This window comes from Neolamprologus brichardi, chromosome 5, assembly GCF_056152115.1.
Source record: "Neolamprologus brichardi isolate AB-2024 chromosome 5, ASM5615211v1, whole genome shotgun sequence".
In the NCBI taxonomy this organism is placed as follows: Eukaryota; Metazoa; Chordata; class Actinopteri; order Cichliformes; family Cichlidae; genus Neolamprologus; species Neolamprologus brichardi.
Genome location: NC_142108.1, coordinates 25,230,658 through 25,246,336, shown reverse-complemented (window position 1 = coordinate 25,246,336; position 15,679 = coordinate 25,230,658). Strand labels below are relative to the sequence as shown.

The following is a 15,679-nucleotide window of genomic DNA, read 5'->3' as shown; positions in this document are numbered from 1 at the left end:
AAATGCATGAGGTACAAGTGAGCTTTAGGGCAGTATAATGAATTCTAAGAGTTACAATGAAGAGGATACACCCAAATGATCCCATTTTGAGATAATGCCACACTCTTGTCTCTCTAATAAAACTCGGCAGACATGCTGCTGTTGATAGGGAGGTGCTGTGTGTCTCTTGAGCCTACCTTGGTCTTCCTGGGTCGTATCGTTGTAGTTGACCTGCTTTCGGATGCGTTTGCCTTTGCCCAGATTTCGCGCCAGATCTTCCTGCTGCTGCTCATAGTGGTGGCGAAGGAGTTTTTCCCAGTAGTCCGGATCCACGTTCTCCTCTTGCTTAATGATCTCTCGCTCTACCTCCTCCTGAATAATAGCACATTAGGACACATGCGTAAGTACCTCTAAAACAAGGCCTATTTTAAACATGTCGAAGGTAGCGTATTGAGCAAAATAATTGAACTGTGATATAAATGAGATCTACAGATTTTGTGTGTGCGACCCCAATTATCACGATGTCACATGATGTGAAGACGGTTAAAATCTCACCTCTCCATCTTCTTCTTTCACCACATACTGAGCCACCTTGAAGGAGCTCAGGTACTCATTCATATTCTGTATCTCTGTGTCTTCAGTGGCATCCTGGCTGCGGTCCAGCAGCTTTGAGATAGCATCATCGTCGTAGTGAATCACACTGCCCTCCTCACCATCTTTGTTATCACCTGTTAATGAGAGGCTTTTACTTAATAACGAGCGGAGGCGCTTTTGAGCAGAGAAAAAGTGTGTAAGCTTAGAAATGCTGATAGAAATCTATACAAAAAGATTTCTAGCACAGGAATATCTATGAATAGACAAACCCCAATAAAAATGGGTATGCTTTTGTTCAACCCTGGAAACACACGTCAGTATACACATAGACAGACCCATTGTTCGTGCTGCTTCCATTTCATCTTTAAAAAGCTCCTCAGTTCCAAACTTTAGGATGTCATCCAGTTCTTGTTTGGACATGGAGCCCATTTTGGAGCCCAGGCCAGGGCGCACCACCAGGTGAGTCAGCATCATTTTCCTTTTGGCCACTTGGGTGATTCGCTCCTCCACTGAGCCTCGAGTCACAAACCGGTAGATCATCACTTTCTTGTTTTGGCCTATACGGTGCGCTCTGCTAAATGCCTGTAACAAAGAGGAAGATACAAGGCATGACACTGGAGTGAAGAGGTGAAATTAAAGAGATGTTTTTTTTACTTGAGAATTAAAGCTCAACTTGTTACAAATTACAAATAAATAAATAATAATAATAATAATTAAATATTAAAATAAGAATCCATCTCATATTCTATGTGGAGTCAGTACTTGGATGTCATTGTGAGGATTCCAGTCAGAGTCGTAGATGATGACAGTATCTGCGCTCGCCAGGTTGATGCCAAGGCCTCCAGCTCGTGTTGAAAGCAAGAAGCAGAACTGCTGCGCGCCCGGTGCTGTGACATAAAACAGAGCAGCGAGTTGCTTTTTGTGTTTAAGAGTGTGTCAGTAAGCGAAAGCCAGACTGAGACAAATGTGCAAGTGCACAAAAAAAAAACAACAACCCTCACCATTGAAGCGGTCAATGGCTTCCTGCCTTAGACCTCCAGTAATCCCCCCATCAATACGTTCATATTTATAACCCTCAAACTCAAGAAAGTCCTCGAGCAGATCCAGCATCTTTGTCATCTGTAAACACAACGTTGGACCTTACAGCTAAAAAACCTGAAATTGTCTTTGATGTCATTCATCACATAAAACTGTCATCGCACAGAAAGAGAGTTACCTGAGAGAAAATGAGAACTCTGTGTCCTTCATCTTTGAGCTTTTTTAGCATTTTCTGAAGCAGCGTCAGTTTTCCTGAGGACTTCACCAGTAGGTTGCCATCGTAAGAGCCATTGGGTAAAACAGGAGCCTCCTTCAAGATAAAACAATCAATGCCAGGATGGAGATTAGCTCGAGAATCATTGCTTTCTACAGTATCTCTGAATAACATGCTAAACCGAACTCAGAAAAAGGGGCAGTTTTCTAGTTTTCTGTGTTGGTTGATATAAGTAATCCTTAGCATCTTAAAGAGATACTCTGCAAACAAAAAAAGTAAATCTGCCTTACCACAGCGGCCACAGGGAACAGGTAAGGGTGGTTGCAGCACTTTTTCAGGTCCATCATAATGTTGAGCAGGGACACCTGGTTCCCTCCACCTTTGGAGTTCAAAGCCTCAAAGTTTCGTGTCAAGATAAACTTGTAATATTTCCTGCAGGTCAGAGGTCAGATAGAGTCAGGAGAAGAAATGAAAATCACAATCAATTATTTTGCCCATGCTTCCTTCAAAACGGTAATGCTTATTTTTTTCAGGCTTACTTCTGCATGGGGCTAAGCTCCACTCTGACAATCAGCTCTGTCTTTGCAGGCATATTCTTGAAGACATCAGCTTTCAGCCTCCTGAGCATGTGAGGTCCCAGCAGGTCGTGGAGCTTTTTGATCTGATCTTCTTTAGAGATATCAGCAAACTCCTCCAGGAAGCCTTCCAGGTTACTGCAGGTCACATGGAGATGAATTACACAATGAAATGAAATTATATTTAAAAAAAAAAAGCCTATTTCTTGATTTAAATGTATTTTATTTAAAACAAGAGATCTATCTATTTTTGCTCCAGTACAAAGTGCTGACTTAAAACTGCTTGAAAATGGATGCTGATAGTCTTACTCATCACAAAATGTAAAAGTGTTTTGGTCAGTTAGCTGTGCCTGTGATGTTGGAAATTTGTCATTCTGGAGTTTAAAATGGACAAGACTCATTACTGGGCTGAACTTATGAGACAATAAGGAGGATCAGTCATAAAATCTATACCAATTTACCTGAGCTGCACAGAAACTGAGTCTATACGCGCAAAAAAATATTAGATGATGGTGAATTTTCATTGGCTTTAGAGAACTATTAAAAAAGACTTAAAATCAGTTTATACAGAATTATTTATAATGAAGTTATTTACATTTACTTTCTTCCTGTTTGTATTTTTTATTGTTCAAAACATTATATATCATAATTTAATGCATGAAATACATGAGGAAAAAAAGGTAGGAAATTATATACGATAGAAAAGAGACAGTACATACTTGAAGCGCTCTGGGGTGAGGAAGTTAAGGAGGTGGAAAAGCTCTTCTAGGTTGTTTTGAAGAGGAGTTCCAGTGAGCAGCAGCTTGTAGTAGATCTTATACCCATTGAGAATTCTGAAGAACTGAACACGAGAGATTGTGCAAGACGATGAAAGTCAATGCCATATGAAGAGATGTACACTCTACTCTACTCATCCTTCTCATGCATTTTTCTTTTTCTGTTAAAAGGATGCTGTTTCTGCTTCCAAAGCATATGATAGGATATATCTCAGTGCAGGCGGTGCAGCTTTACCTTTGATTGGTTGTTTTTCAATCTGTGGGCCTCATCTACCACCAGACAGGCCCAGGTGACAGAGCTCAGAATGGCTTGATCTATAGTAATCAGCTCATAAGATGTCAGCAGCACATGGAACTTGATAGGAGTGTCTTTCTGCAAGGGAGCAGGTCGGATGGTAGATACGATGATTTAGTATGTGCTGCATGTAATAGGCATAAAATGAATTAAAAACAAAGTAAAATGATCATTTATTTCATGCTGGTACAATTCCAACCGCCTTACCTGCAGCTTCAAAAAGCATGCACTTGAAAAACAGTATTTTGACCTGGATTTGGTGAGAAAAACATGGATGAGCATGGGGTACACTACCTTCATACGGAACACCTTTCGCCCTGATTTTACTGCACTGTCTTCAAAGGTGAACTCGTTCTCCCTGATGATTGCTCTGCTGTCTTTGTCTCCAGTGTATGTCACCACATAGAAATCTGGAGCCCACATCTCAAATTCTCTCTCCCAGTTAATGATAGTGGAAAGGGGTGCGCTCACCAAGAAAGGTCCTTTGGAATGACCCTGACAGAGACAGCAGACATTAGGTTACTTCACCATAAAATACATCACCCGAAGAAGAACTCAGTTCATCATTTTACTTTTTACGCACAATATTATTAGCTCTAACTTTATATTCCCATTTATATTACTAACAGGTGCTTTACGAATTACACCCACAGAACCAAAATGTGATCTATGCAATGCAATATGGAAAAGATAAAAGAGGACAGTCTTTCAGTCTTACCTCCTTATACAGCGAGTAGAGAAACACTATCGTCTGCACCGTCTTTCCCAGGCCCATTTCATCAGCCAGGATCGTATCTGTGCCCTGAGCCCAGGAGAACCTCAACCAGTTCAGGCCTTCCAGCTGGTACGGGTGTAGCGTTCCCCCAGTGGCATTAATGTACCATGGTTGGTGCTCAAACTTGATGGTGGGCTGATAATAGAAATTGGAGGCAGTATCTTGTAAGAGTCTTTCGGAAGGTCTTTCAATGCTTTTTTACTTTGTTACTTTGGCTCTCATTTTCAGTCCAGATCTTGTAGTTTTTGAACAACTTAATATCAACCTATGAATCATTTAAGCATAAAAAACCTTAGCATAAACATAAGAAAACTTAGCAAAGGACAAATCTGAAATTGTATCTTTATGGGCTTCATTACAAGCAATCTGTCACAAAAACCCATAATTTGCCTTTTAAAAAATGAACAGTTGGACAAAACAAGAAGCGGGAGACCGAAAAAACTACCAACAGCAGATGAACAGTATCTAAAAGTCATGTCCTTATGAAATATGAAAAAATCCAGGAAAACATGAGATAAGATCTGAGAGATGCATCTGGTTCTTCACCATGTAAAACATGGTGAAAACTCTATCGTGGTTTGATCTTGTCAAAACTGCTGAAATTATGAATGCAGAAAAGTTCCATAAGATTTTGACAAAGAACTGAACAGAACACAGTCAACATCCAAAGAAGAGCTTTGAATGTCCTTCAAGAGGCCTGGAGAACTATCCCTGAATTATCCTTAAAGAAATTATATGAAGGATTGAATGAATGCTTTATTGGCCATATGCAGGTTGCCCCGCAGAGGAATAGGACCCCCCCCCCCCCCCGACTTACACACACAACAAAGACATCACATGGGAATACAGTCGGAGATCGGCAGCGTTACAGAGAAAACACTGAAAAAAGTGCACAACAATGGGAAAAGTACAAGAGGAAAAAAAGAGACCTCTACTCATGCTGGGCACCTATGGGAGGACAGCATGAGAACAGGAAACAAAAAAACTCCTCTGCACAAAAAAGCACATAAATGTCCACATTACAACACTGGAGCACGTGACAAGCCACAGGGTTGGGTAGGGGGTGAGGAGTAATCCGAAGGAAACACCTGCCTAAGAGAGTTCAGGCTGTCCGGAAGAATGAAGGTGTTCATATCAAGCTAATTAAATTTGTAAAAACTCTTTGACTTTTACTCTGTATTTCCATTTAGCCCATATTTCGTAGCACCTATATACCATTTTCCATGCAAAATGCAAAGAAATGAGGGGTGACTCATAACGTTTTCACAGTACTGTATATGTGCAGTTTAAATATAGACTCTAGAATAATCAGCCACGATAAATTGTGGCTTTAGATCGACAGCATTACTTTTGAAATGTTTGCTGCAAAAACCTGCTGCAGGCAAACACAGTTCAGTTGGCAGAAGTGGACCCAAATATCCAAACTTACATCTATGATTGGGGCATCAGGAGGGACTTCTCTTTTTGGATGGTCCTCTTTTAGTTTCTTGCCTTTCCTCACCACAAGAGGGCGCTGATCCTCTCCTAAAATTTGCTCTCTGAGGAAAAGGAAAAAAAATGATAATGAAGCAACAATTTCATGTCACAACAAATGACTCTAACGGTTGTCACAGACAGAGGGCGAGGATGAAGGGAAACAGCAGCAGATGTAGGCATATGCTTTTGTTTACTTTTGTGTGCAGGGGATTTCTGTGTTCTCACTGTCATCTTCACACCGTGAGAAACCTACTTGAAAAAGGTACAAAATACAGTTAACTAACCTGTGATCCCAGTAAGAAGCTTTATGACTTTCATAATCTGGGACGTCGAAATCATCCACCTCCCAGGTGCACTGGTCGTAGGGCAGGTCTCTCCACTTGATCAAGTAGTGCACATCACCATCTTTATCAAAACTACAAAGCAGAAAACAGCTGCAGGTTTTTATAAATTTATCATACTGACACTGAAAAACAACTTGATATAAAACCGCCATATGGAAGATGTTTCTTTCTGATCATTTAACTGTTATACAGATATATTGTGAAATGTTAAAAGCAATAAAATAGATTATTCTAATTACTTTGAAAAGCAAGAAAATCGAAAGACCAACAACCTCATTTGTCTATGTGGTGATGAATAACATCTATCCAAAGAGAAATACGGGTGAGAGAGTAAAAGCAAGACGGCAACAAGTACAAATTAACTCAAAGCATTAGCTTTGTTATTAGAATATCTGGTCTATAAAATTTATGGTATTTTAAATACATCCAGAAAACCCTGATCTGAGAGTCTGTGTGAGCAGCTACCTGTGATTGATTATCCGGTGGATAACCATCCACTCTGGTTTAATGCCATAACGGTAGAAGCGCTCCTCCATCGCAGCATACTGGGGATCTTTGCTCTTTCTCTTCTCACTGTTGAGCTCCTCCTCTCCGGAGCCGTAGTCATATGGCGGGGGCTCGTCCATGTCGTTCTTACGCTGATAGTTCCGGTACATGACCGTGTGGTACAGCTCCAACTGCACAACCAGCAACAAAGCAAAACTATTGGTTTTGTAAGTTTCCTTCAAGCACCTCCTTGAGCAAAACAGGTACAAAAGGTGCAATATATTATTTTCCATCTATAACAATGAAACTGACTTAATTAGTTACAAAAAACCCAGACTGATATTAATAAAGAAAAAGTTTGTGTAAAATAAATTAGGTGCTTTGTCGAGCATTTGAAGGAAAACTTCTCCATGAAAAACTGAAAAATAGATTTCGTGTAACATTGTGTTTTTCTAATATTATATTAAAAAGTAATAGATCATCCAGTAAAATCCTCCCTTGGCTCCTTCGGTTTTTTCTATATTTAACAAGGAGAACACTTTGGCCAAGAAGAGCAGAAATGTTAATTTGAGACTGGACTGACTTCTGGCATCTCACCTGCAGTTCGCTGACCCAGGAGCAGTGCCAGTACGAAAGGCCAGCCCACTTAACAAAGAACTCCCTCTCTGGGCGGCCCTTGAGCGGGGGGTTGGTGAGCGGATCTGTTGGCTTGCCATCAGGTCCTGTAGGTGGTTCGGCTGGCAGCGGAGCTTCTCCCCACGTCCAGTGCATAATCTTTTGTACTTTTCCTTTGAGGGGAGGGCACTGCAAAGAAAAAGTAAGGTTCTGTCACACACACAGCTCTTCTTAGCTTCTGACTAAGTAACAATAATGAGTTTCTGTAAAAATACGAAGACGAATATGAAAGTCTTTGACAAGCAATCGCCCTCCTAAAAGACACATATTTCACATTAACATCAACAAGCTAATGTGGCTGAAACTGCTGTAGGTGTGCACACTTATCAAAGTGAAAGAGGTCACCCTTTATTTGCTCTGGCTCTCTAACAATGTATATTTATGCATCATTCAATTATGTATCAGTGACAGCTGATAATTAAAATCAACATGATGTAAATGTGTCACGTTTGTAAACAACAAAGAGAAAAGACAAGACTGAAAAACAAAATAATTTGAACAGAATCACCAAAGAAAATCCATCCATTCGCTTCCGCTTCTCCTTTTCAGGGTCGCGGGGGGCGCTGGAGCCTATGCCAGCTGTCATAGGGCAAGAGGCGGGGTACACCCTGGACAGGTCGCCAGTCTGTCGCAGGGCCAACACACAGGGACAGACAACCATTCGCACTCACATTCACACCTAGTGACAATTTGGATTATCCAATTAACCCCACAAGCTGCATGTCTTTGGACGGTGGGAGGAAGCTGGAGTACCCGGAGGGAACCCACACAAACACGGGGAGAACATGCAAACTCCACACAGAAAGATGGTGGAATTGAACTCAGGACCGTCTCGCTGTGCGGCAACAGTGCTAACCACCGTGCCACCGTGCTGCCACCAAAGAAAATGTTAAACTAAACATATACAATTGAGGTTCACTTACACTCATCATGGAGATGAATGTCATGCTAATTTTGGGCTTTTAATGATTTTTTTAACTGCTCTTTTTCCAGGATGAATGATGAATGAATTGATAGCATACATCTTTATTGACTTTAAAACAATAAGATTTTGGTGCACAAGTTTGTATTTATTTTCAAGTTTCTCTAATGCACACAAATAAAAGTATGACAACAGTTCTTTGAAATGGATATAGTGGGTTAAGACTGAACTTCTGGAATGGGCTTCCTAAAACACAGACCTCGACACTATTGAAAATTTGTGAAGTAGGCTTAAAAACTGGGTACTTTCAAGGAAACCAACCAATTAACTTTAGCAATTCTGCCAAGAAGAGTTGTCAAATATGCAGCCAGAATTATGCCATAGGATTGTTTATGACTACCAAAAGTGTCCTCTCAAGATGCAACTTGCTAAAGTTTATCCACATATCATTGAGAGTATATGGATATATTAGAAACTACAAGAACACTTTGGCACTGTGTGGATTATAGTAAATCTAAAATAAATCAAACTTGTGCACTCAGTTCTTGTTTAAAATCATTAAGAGTGTCTGCTGTACAACCATTTATGCTGAAAAAAAAAAACAGTTCAGAAATCCCAAAGTACCATTCATGGCATCCATGTCCATCATGAGTGTACGTAAAATGTCCAGTTGTTCTGACTACAACATTTTCATGAACCTGTGCCTAATTATTAGCCATTTTAAACAAAATAATATCAAATACTACGGCGACTGAGATGAACTTACCATACAGCGCGGACATAACCACTCCCCATTTGGTATCTCGGGAAGCGGCGGGTTGAGGCAGTGGATATGGTAGGATGATGGGCAGGTATCGCAACACAGCAGCTCTCCTCCATCTTTACAAACTCTGCAAAACTCCATGTGGTCATCCTCTTCCTCACCTGGAGCCTCCTCCTCGTCTTCATCTTCATCTTTGGCCTCCCACTGGATTCCCTCCTTCTCCTAGAGGACACAGTTGATGTGGGCATGTTAGGGAGTAAAACTAAGCATACGTATTCAGTTTAACTCTATGTCAATTTTTCAAACATAGAGATATTCGCAGAAAGTAAAGTTAAGATAACAAACATCGTAAACACTGACAGTCCAGTTGTTCTTAATTGCGTGATTTCTCGGCTGTTTTTGTGCACAGTCGGGATTCAGGTTGCGATATCTAATCCTGAAAAAGCACAGTTTGTTTGCAGCTTATACACAAAACCTACTCACAAAGTCAAACATTCCTCTTAATAGTCACACAACCTACAGTCTTTAAATGCTAATCACAAACACGGCTGCACGTCAAGGCAGAAGTCAACTAACATCGTAAGAATAAAAAGCCATTAAAAATAAAATAATAAAAATAACCTGAATGACGCCTGTCAGCACTAATTGTCTAATATCTGAGGTAATGAAGGATTTTAATCTGTTTGTTCTACACTGGGTACAAAGTAACGGTGACCTGAGAGCAACTTCCTGAACTCAGATGGCAAAACATATTCAGGATGGATAATAATGTTTTTTTGCCTTATTTATCACCTGATTTCCTCACAGTGAGCACAAATCTCTCTGCCTGATCCCTGTGATTTCGGAGCAGGTGTTAACAACACTTCTGAGGGAGTTTCAATCCTTAATAGATGAAAAACCTGACCAGCAAGAAAAAGTTAAAAGACTTCCTAAAAATGAATACTAAAAATTGCATACAGTTTTTTATTAACATGAAAAGAGTTCAGCCTCGTTAACAAACGTATTCTCTGTTAACCCCGTTTTATTGACTCCGTATTCACATCAAACTTGAGCTGATGGTTAAAGACGGTGCCAACAGTTCAGGCTGTTACGTTGCATAGCCCTGGACTAGCTGCATCCAAGATATCGCCAAAAATAACTCTCATGAATCCAACTTGGGCAGTCACCACCTTACAAAATGTGTCAGTCTGCTCAAACTAATGTACTTACACAGTGTGGACAGCTCCATTTTCCCTCTGGGGCCTTCTCCAGCTCAGGGTCCAGACAGACCAGGTGGTAAGCTCTGGGACAGGTGTCGCACAGGATGATCTCTCCACCCTGCTGGCAAACCTCACAGTAGTCTTGGTGGTCTGTCTCATAGCCATCACCGTCCTCCTCTGGAGAAGGTTACAGAACAATTAAACCTGGGCAGTTCCCTCATATATTTATCACATAGACATGGATGCATGCTTTATATAGAATCCTCAATATAAAAAAAACCTCTTAATGAGTATAAGCACACTAGCTGCTGTGGAAGACCATCTGCCTTTAGAAAGCATTCCCAGAATAAATAAAGCTTAAAAAAATACATTTTAATTTACTCATTACCCAAAATCAAACAGTCTGGTTCTGAGGGATTTCAATGGGATTTTAGAGGGAAAAACACACCGCAGAGCATGGCAAGAGTAGACAGTAAACATACTTTTCCTTTTTTTCCGCCCACGTCGGGCCTTTTTCTTGGTGGCGGCCCCCGAGGTATCAGAAAGCACAGAGGCACTGTGGATGCTGATGTCATCAAAGTCTGACTCCTCTAGGAAGTCCTCCTCACTCTAGAAAAGCAAACACAGAAACTAAGGAGCGCAGAGCTACAGAAAGAATTAAGATAAACCAACTTTCACAATAAGTGCTGCAAACAGGCCGGTGGCTTTGATGTCATTCGAGGGAAAGCTGAGGGAAAAGGGTTCTGCAAGACATACCGAGGATGCTTTCTTCTTCTTCCCACTTTGGCCCGACTTTGATTTGGTCTTCTTCGGCTTGGGCTTCTTCTTCACTTCTTTCACAGTCTTACTTTTCTTTCTAACTCCTGGTCCTGACACACACAGAGTCAGTCACGAGATCTGTTAATCAGATGGCATTCTTGCTATCGTTTCTTAAAAATGATCTCGCTTTTTACTAGGTCTTACCCTTTCCCTCTTTGGTTTTGGCTTTTTTGATCGGCCCCAGCTGAGAGCTCAGCTGGCTGCTGCTGACAGACGTTGGCTGTGCCACAGTAACCGTTTCCACTGCGGCAGCCACAGCGGCGGCCACAGCGGTGGCAGATGCACCTTTGAACGGGTTGTTGGCACTGAACTCCCGCCACTTGGCCCCTAACACTGTCATCATCTTTGACATGGGAATCTTCGGGTTCTTCTTGGCAATGAGAGGCCTGAATAAAACCAGGGGGAGATGAAACAACAATGGCAGCTTTATTATGTCACACTTCATTCCTGTTAATAGAAGCTCTACTTCCCACAGCACTGGAGGGAACTGGGTCTTGATTTGCTGACACTCCGCTGCCCCTTAAGTTTTATTCTCCCTGCTTTGCTGTGTGCATGTCATGTTTGCGATTTGTCAGGCAACAGCTTGAGGTTTGGCACGCTGGCCTGTGAAAGATAGTGGGTCAGAGCTCCGAGTCCCAGAGCCTCCTGGCTGTCACAGGCATCCAGTAAGCAGCTGACTACACACAGGGGGCACTGCAGGAGCTCATGCTCCACTTTGTCAGAGCAGAAGCTTAGCTGAGCCAGACAGCCCCAGGTGAGACAGACTCTTTATACCAACAGCCGAGCTTTCTAGCTCAAACAAAAAGAGCAGTGTTTGCTCGTCACAACACAGTCTAGTCTCACAGTGGAGTTTTGCTGGAAGACTCTCAGAGAATGACTTTGACAGTCCAGAGAAACTGAGGCAAAACAAAGCACTTTAACACAATGAAAGATCATCCAGACAAAATTAGATGCTTGCCTGAGGAACTGGCTGAAAGCCTTGTAGTTGGTTATGGTTTTATAGTCATCCTCGGTGAAGCCATACTGAACATCTTCAAGACCCCATTCGTGCATCAGCTGGCTCGATGATTTGGGCTCCTAGGGGTGTACAGATAACAGATCAACGCACATATGTTAATGATGTTTAATACACGAGATGTGAACATTAAAGTTATTTTAATCTTTTACCCTTCCACATCCACAAACAAAGCATCACACGCCATGTTTTCACGGTTTCGGTATATTTTCAGACACTTTTTTTTCCCAAAGCAAGCCTAAAAAGTTAAACCCCTTCCCCGATTTCATCTACCATTAGTCAATTGAGACTTAATATTAAACTTAGTCTTGGCATCATTACGATTTTTCATTATCGTCAGATTATTGTATAAAGAAACGGTCACTTATTTTGATAAATGTGATTTTTACACATGCAGTACCCCCCTGAACTTCTCTAGAGATTCGCTGACAAAGGTGAGAGAAATGCAAATGTCCATTACAAAGACTCTAAACGCTCTTTAACCTGCCGGTTTCCTCCATTTGCACATGTGAGAACAGCAGGTAATTGTCCAGCGAATTCACAGTCCAGCTCCCCGCATATTTCACCCGGGCAGCTCACTGACCTTAACCAAGTGGAGTTAAAGCATGGAGAACAGGGCTGGTCTTGTGCTGTGTGATAACAACTTTGGACAATTTCTGCACACATTACCCAGAGCCCCCTACAGACTTTAATGTTCATTTGAAACACAGTCATGTCAGCATCGCGAACATACACTTACTTTCATGTTGCCATCATCATCGTCATCATCGTCATCCTCTTCATCTCTCTTCTTCTTTCTGGGCTTTTTCTCTTTCTTCTCCTTGGGTTTCTTCTTCTTCTTCTTGGTGGGACCATACATGCTGCTCTCACTTTCAGAGCCGATTTCCGGACGTTCCCGTTCCTCCTCCACCTCTGAAGTCTCTTCCAGGTCACTGTCAAGTCGTGCCTGAATTGTTCCCTGGAGGATTTTGAGAAGGTAAAAAAAAAAACATTACATATACACCAACAACCAGCATGTTGTTTAATTGTGCAAAAGTTAATTTGTCGCTCATTGAAATCTTTCTCAGTCTCAATCTGGCATCTTTACAGGCTAAAAGTATATTTTAGTATATTTGAATTTATATTTTTACTAAATGAAAATGTTGTCTAAGCCATTTCTTTGATGTAGTGTAGAGCTTCTGCCAAGCAGCTATTTTTATAAATGTAAACACGTAGAATCTGGCTTTGAATCTCGCTTCAGCTCTGTACCTAAGGGCGCGAGCGTGACTGACTAAAGCTGCCATCAAAGCCAGATTCCTGAGACACAACTAGATACCAGGTTTGAATTTTACAAACAGCAGGACAAAAGAAATCTAGGCGCAATCTTCTGAGACCCAATTTTATATTTAGCGCTAAAAAGGTGGGGATAATTAAAATACTAAACTTGATAAAGCAAATAAGCATGACATTAATTTTGCCAGGGTGAGGGATTAGAGCTCCCGCAGAGGCCACCCACTCTAAAAACATATTCTGTGAATGCACTTTAAAGCAGTTTAGATAAAAGCTTCTACTTGATGGCATTTGCATAAATTAAATTACATCACTCGAAAGTGTCGCTGCCTTGCTAATATGATAACTCTTCTGCCTGTGATGAAATATTTAAATTAGTACAAGTAAGCAGTGACTTGATGAAGAGTCAAGGCGGCTGCATGGTCACCTTTTAAATGTGCTTTTACACGAAATGAAAACCCAGAAAAAGAGCACTTCAGGTACCCGAGCCAATCAGAGCTCGGAGTTAATCTGTAGCCTGAATTGCATCCTACTGGTTTAATATGAGACATCTGGAAGGCTGTATGGATTTAACAGTTAACAGGTGTTGTTTGTGTGACCAAGAGTGCTGCATATGAACAAATTTGCTAGTGGTTGCTCACGATAGTATGTGCGCATGAGTAAGCGAGAGGGGAAAAGTGTGTGATGTTTCTCTCATCATGCACATGCCACCTAATTATTTGTGTTTGAATGTGGTAGGCCTTTGGAAGTTTCCATTTGTGCCCCTGTCTCTGACTGGGCACGTTCCTGTGAGAGAGCATTTTTGTGTGTTTGTGGACATGTTGTGGTTTTTTTTGAGCGTGTGTGTGTGGGTGCGCTCATTCTTTGTGAGTGCTTTCCTTTTTTTTTTAAATCTCTATTTTTGTGAGAGTTCCTCTTCGTGTGTGTTTATGCATATGTAAAACACGACTGTATGTGAGAGTGAACTTGTGTGTGCACATGCAGTGGAGCAAAATTAGAGCACAGCAGCTTTGTGCTCTGCTCGCTGCCTGTTGCTCAGCAGGCCTGTGTGGCTCCATGGAGAGACTTGCAGGCGTTTCGCTCTGTAGCGCAGTGGAAAGGCTCACGTTGCCGCAGCGCCCGCCAACCCTACCAGCAGCCTGGCTGTGTTGCCATGGTGACCAAATTTGAGCAGTGTCTGGCTCTCTCTAACTCTCTCTCGCTCTCTCTCTCTCTCTCTCTCTCTCCTCCTCTTACTTTCTCTCCTTTACATCTCATAGCTCTCCTCTCTCACCCCTCCACCCCATTATTTTCTCTCTCACTCTATCTCTTAACTTCTCCCCCTTTCTCTTTCCTCTCTCGCTCTTTCTTTCTTTCTATCCTGCCACTCACTCCCCCCACCCCCCACACACACTCTATCACAGCAGCAGCCAATGGAACAGCGCCATCCAATCAGACACGTTTGCATAACGAGCTTGTTATGCAGAGGCCTGTGGTTGCAGAGCCAGTGCTCCAGCACCCGTCTAGACAAATCTCATTTATGCATAAGAAGAAGAAGGAGGGAGAGAGAGAGAGAGAGAGAGAGAGAGAGAGAGAGAGAGAAAGAAGGAGAGAGAGTAAATTGAAGATTGTGGATGGGGGATGGGGTGGAGATGGAGGAGCAAAAAGCAAAGAAGCAGAACCACTATTGAGAGCAACTGCAAAGACAAGGTGAAACTGTGCAACAGTCTCTTGGTGGCCCTGAGTTCAATGTTAAACACATATCATAAAAGCAAAGGACACAACAGCACAGCAGCAAAGATGGTGTCTGTTCTTTCAGAGGAAAGAAAATCAGATAAGTGCTGATAACCTAATCAAATTAGATGCTTTCCCATAATGGCTCTGCCTTAGGGAGATTGGAGCGGATGCCACAGAAAATATCAAATGAGCGAAGAAGTGGATGTTCAATAAAATGTAGTGCAACAGGAAAAAAAAAAGAAAACTGCTCTAAGAATTTATTTTATGGTTTCTAAACAAAGGCCTCTCCTTTTCTCCAGAAATCAGAAACAGCTCTTTGTTGACTCACAATCCCAGCGAGGATATTGAAGTTATAAAAACAAGACAGAAGCTCATCTCAAACCGACTGTATTTCAGCAAAATGTGAATGCTACAAGAACCAGTTACATGGGGGGTTTTATTGTGGCCAAAATGCAGCAGTTTCCTCTGCTGCTAAAATGAATTGTTTTCCATAAACCCAGAATTCACTGATTTAACAGATATTTTATTAAAAAGCCCATTAAATATCCTGTCATATCTACACAGCTCTTTGTTTCACTGCAGACTGGAGAAGACGAGCAAACACAGCGTACCTCTCTGTGGCTATCATTCCTCCTGCCAGTAGCTGTGAACTCAGACTGGGATGTGCTACTGACAGTCTCTGACCCCAATTGACTTTTGGCCCCTGTCTGACACCAGCCTTTGGGGAGTGACTGGAAGTGAATTACAGG

The 15,679-nt window shown here is 41.7% G+C and overlaps 1 protein-coding gene across 3 annotated transcripts in view; it reads right to left on the bottom strand.

The window, feature by feature from the left end:
• chd5 (chromodomain helicase DNA binding protein 5) overlaps window positions 1–15,679 on the bottom strand; it is a 36,957-nt gene that overhangs the window by 12,107 nt on the left and 9,171 nt on the right. For all 3 annotated transcript variants that reach the window (XM_006782922.3, XM_006782923.2, XM_006782924.3), the window contains exons 3-25: window positions 12,685–12,903; window positions 11,889–12,007; window positions 11,075–11,316; window positions 10,868–10,980; window positions 10,594–10,720; window positions 10,122–10,288; window positions 8,916–9,134; window positions 7,150–7,356; window positions 6,532–6,743; window positions 6,007–6,138; window positions 5,676–5,784; window positions 4,190–4,381; window positions 3,766–3,966; window positions 3,412–3,549; window positions 3,120–3,241; window positions 2,365–2,538; window positions 2,116–2,257; window positions 1,790–1,921; window positions 1,575–1,692; window positions 1,336–1,460; window positions 909–1,155; window positions 535–707; window positions 177–351 (exon numbers count right to left, since the gene is read on the bottom strand). In XM_006782922.3, the coding sequence (XP_006782985.2) occupies window positions 177–351; window positions 535–707; window positions 909–1,155; window positions 1,336–1,460; window positions 1,575–1,692; window positions 1,790–1,921; window positions 2,116–2,257; window positions 2,365–2,538; window positions 3,120–3,241; window positions 3,412–3,549; window positions 3,766–3,966; window positions 4,190–4,381; window positions 5,676–5,784; window positions 6,007–6,138; window positions 6,532–6,743; window positions 7,150–7,356; window positions 8,916–9,134; window positions 10,122–10,288; window positions 10,594–10,720; window positions 10,868–10,980; window positions 11,075–11,316; window positions 11,889–12,007; window positions 12,685–12,903 (3,805 nt within the window). The remainder of the gene's footprint in view (window positions 1–176; window positions 352–534; window positions 708–908; window positions 1,156–1,335; window positions 1,461–1,574; window positions 1,693–1,789; window positions 1,922–2,115; window positions 2,258–2,364; window positions 2,539–3,119; window positions 3,242–3,411; window positions 3,550–3,765; window positions 3,967–4,189; window positions 4,382–5,675; window positions 5,785–6,006; window positions 6,139–6,531; window positions 6,744–7,149; window positions 7,357–8,915; window positions 9,135–10,121; window positions 10,289–10,593; window positions 10,721–10,867; window positions 10,981–11,074; window positions 11,317–11,888; window positions 12,008–12,684; window positions 12,904–15,679) is intronic.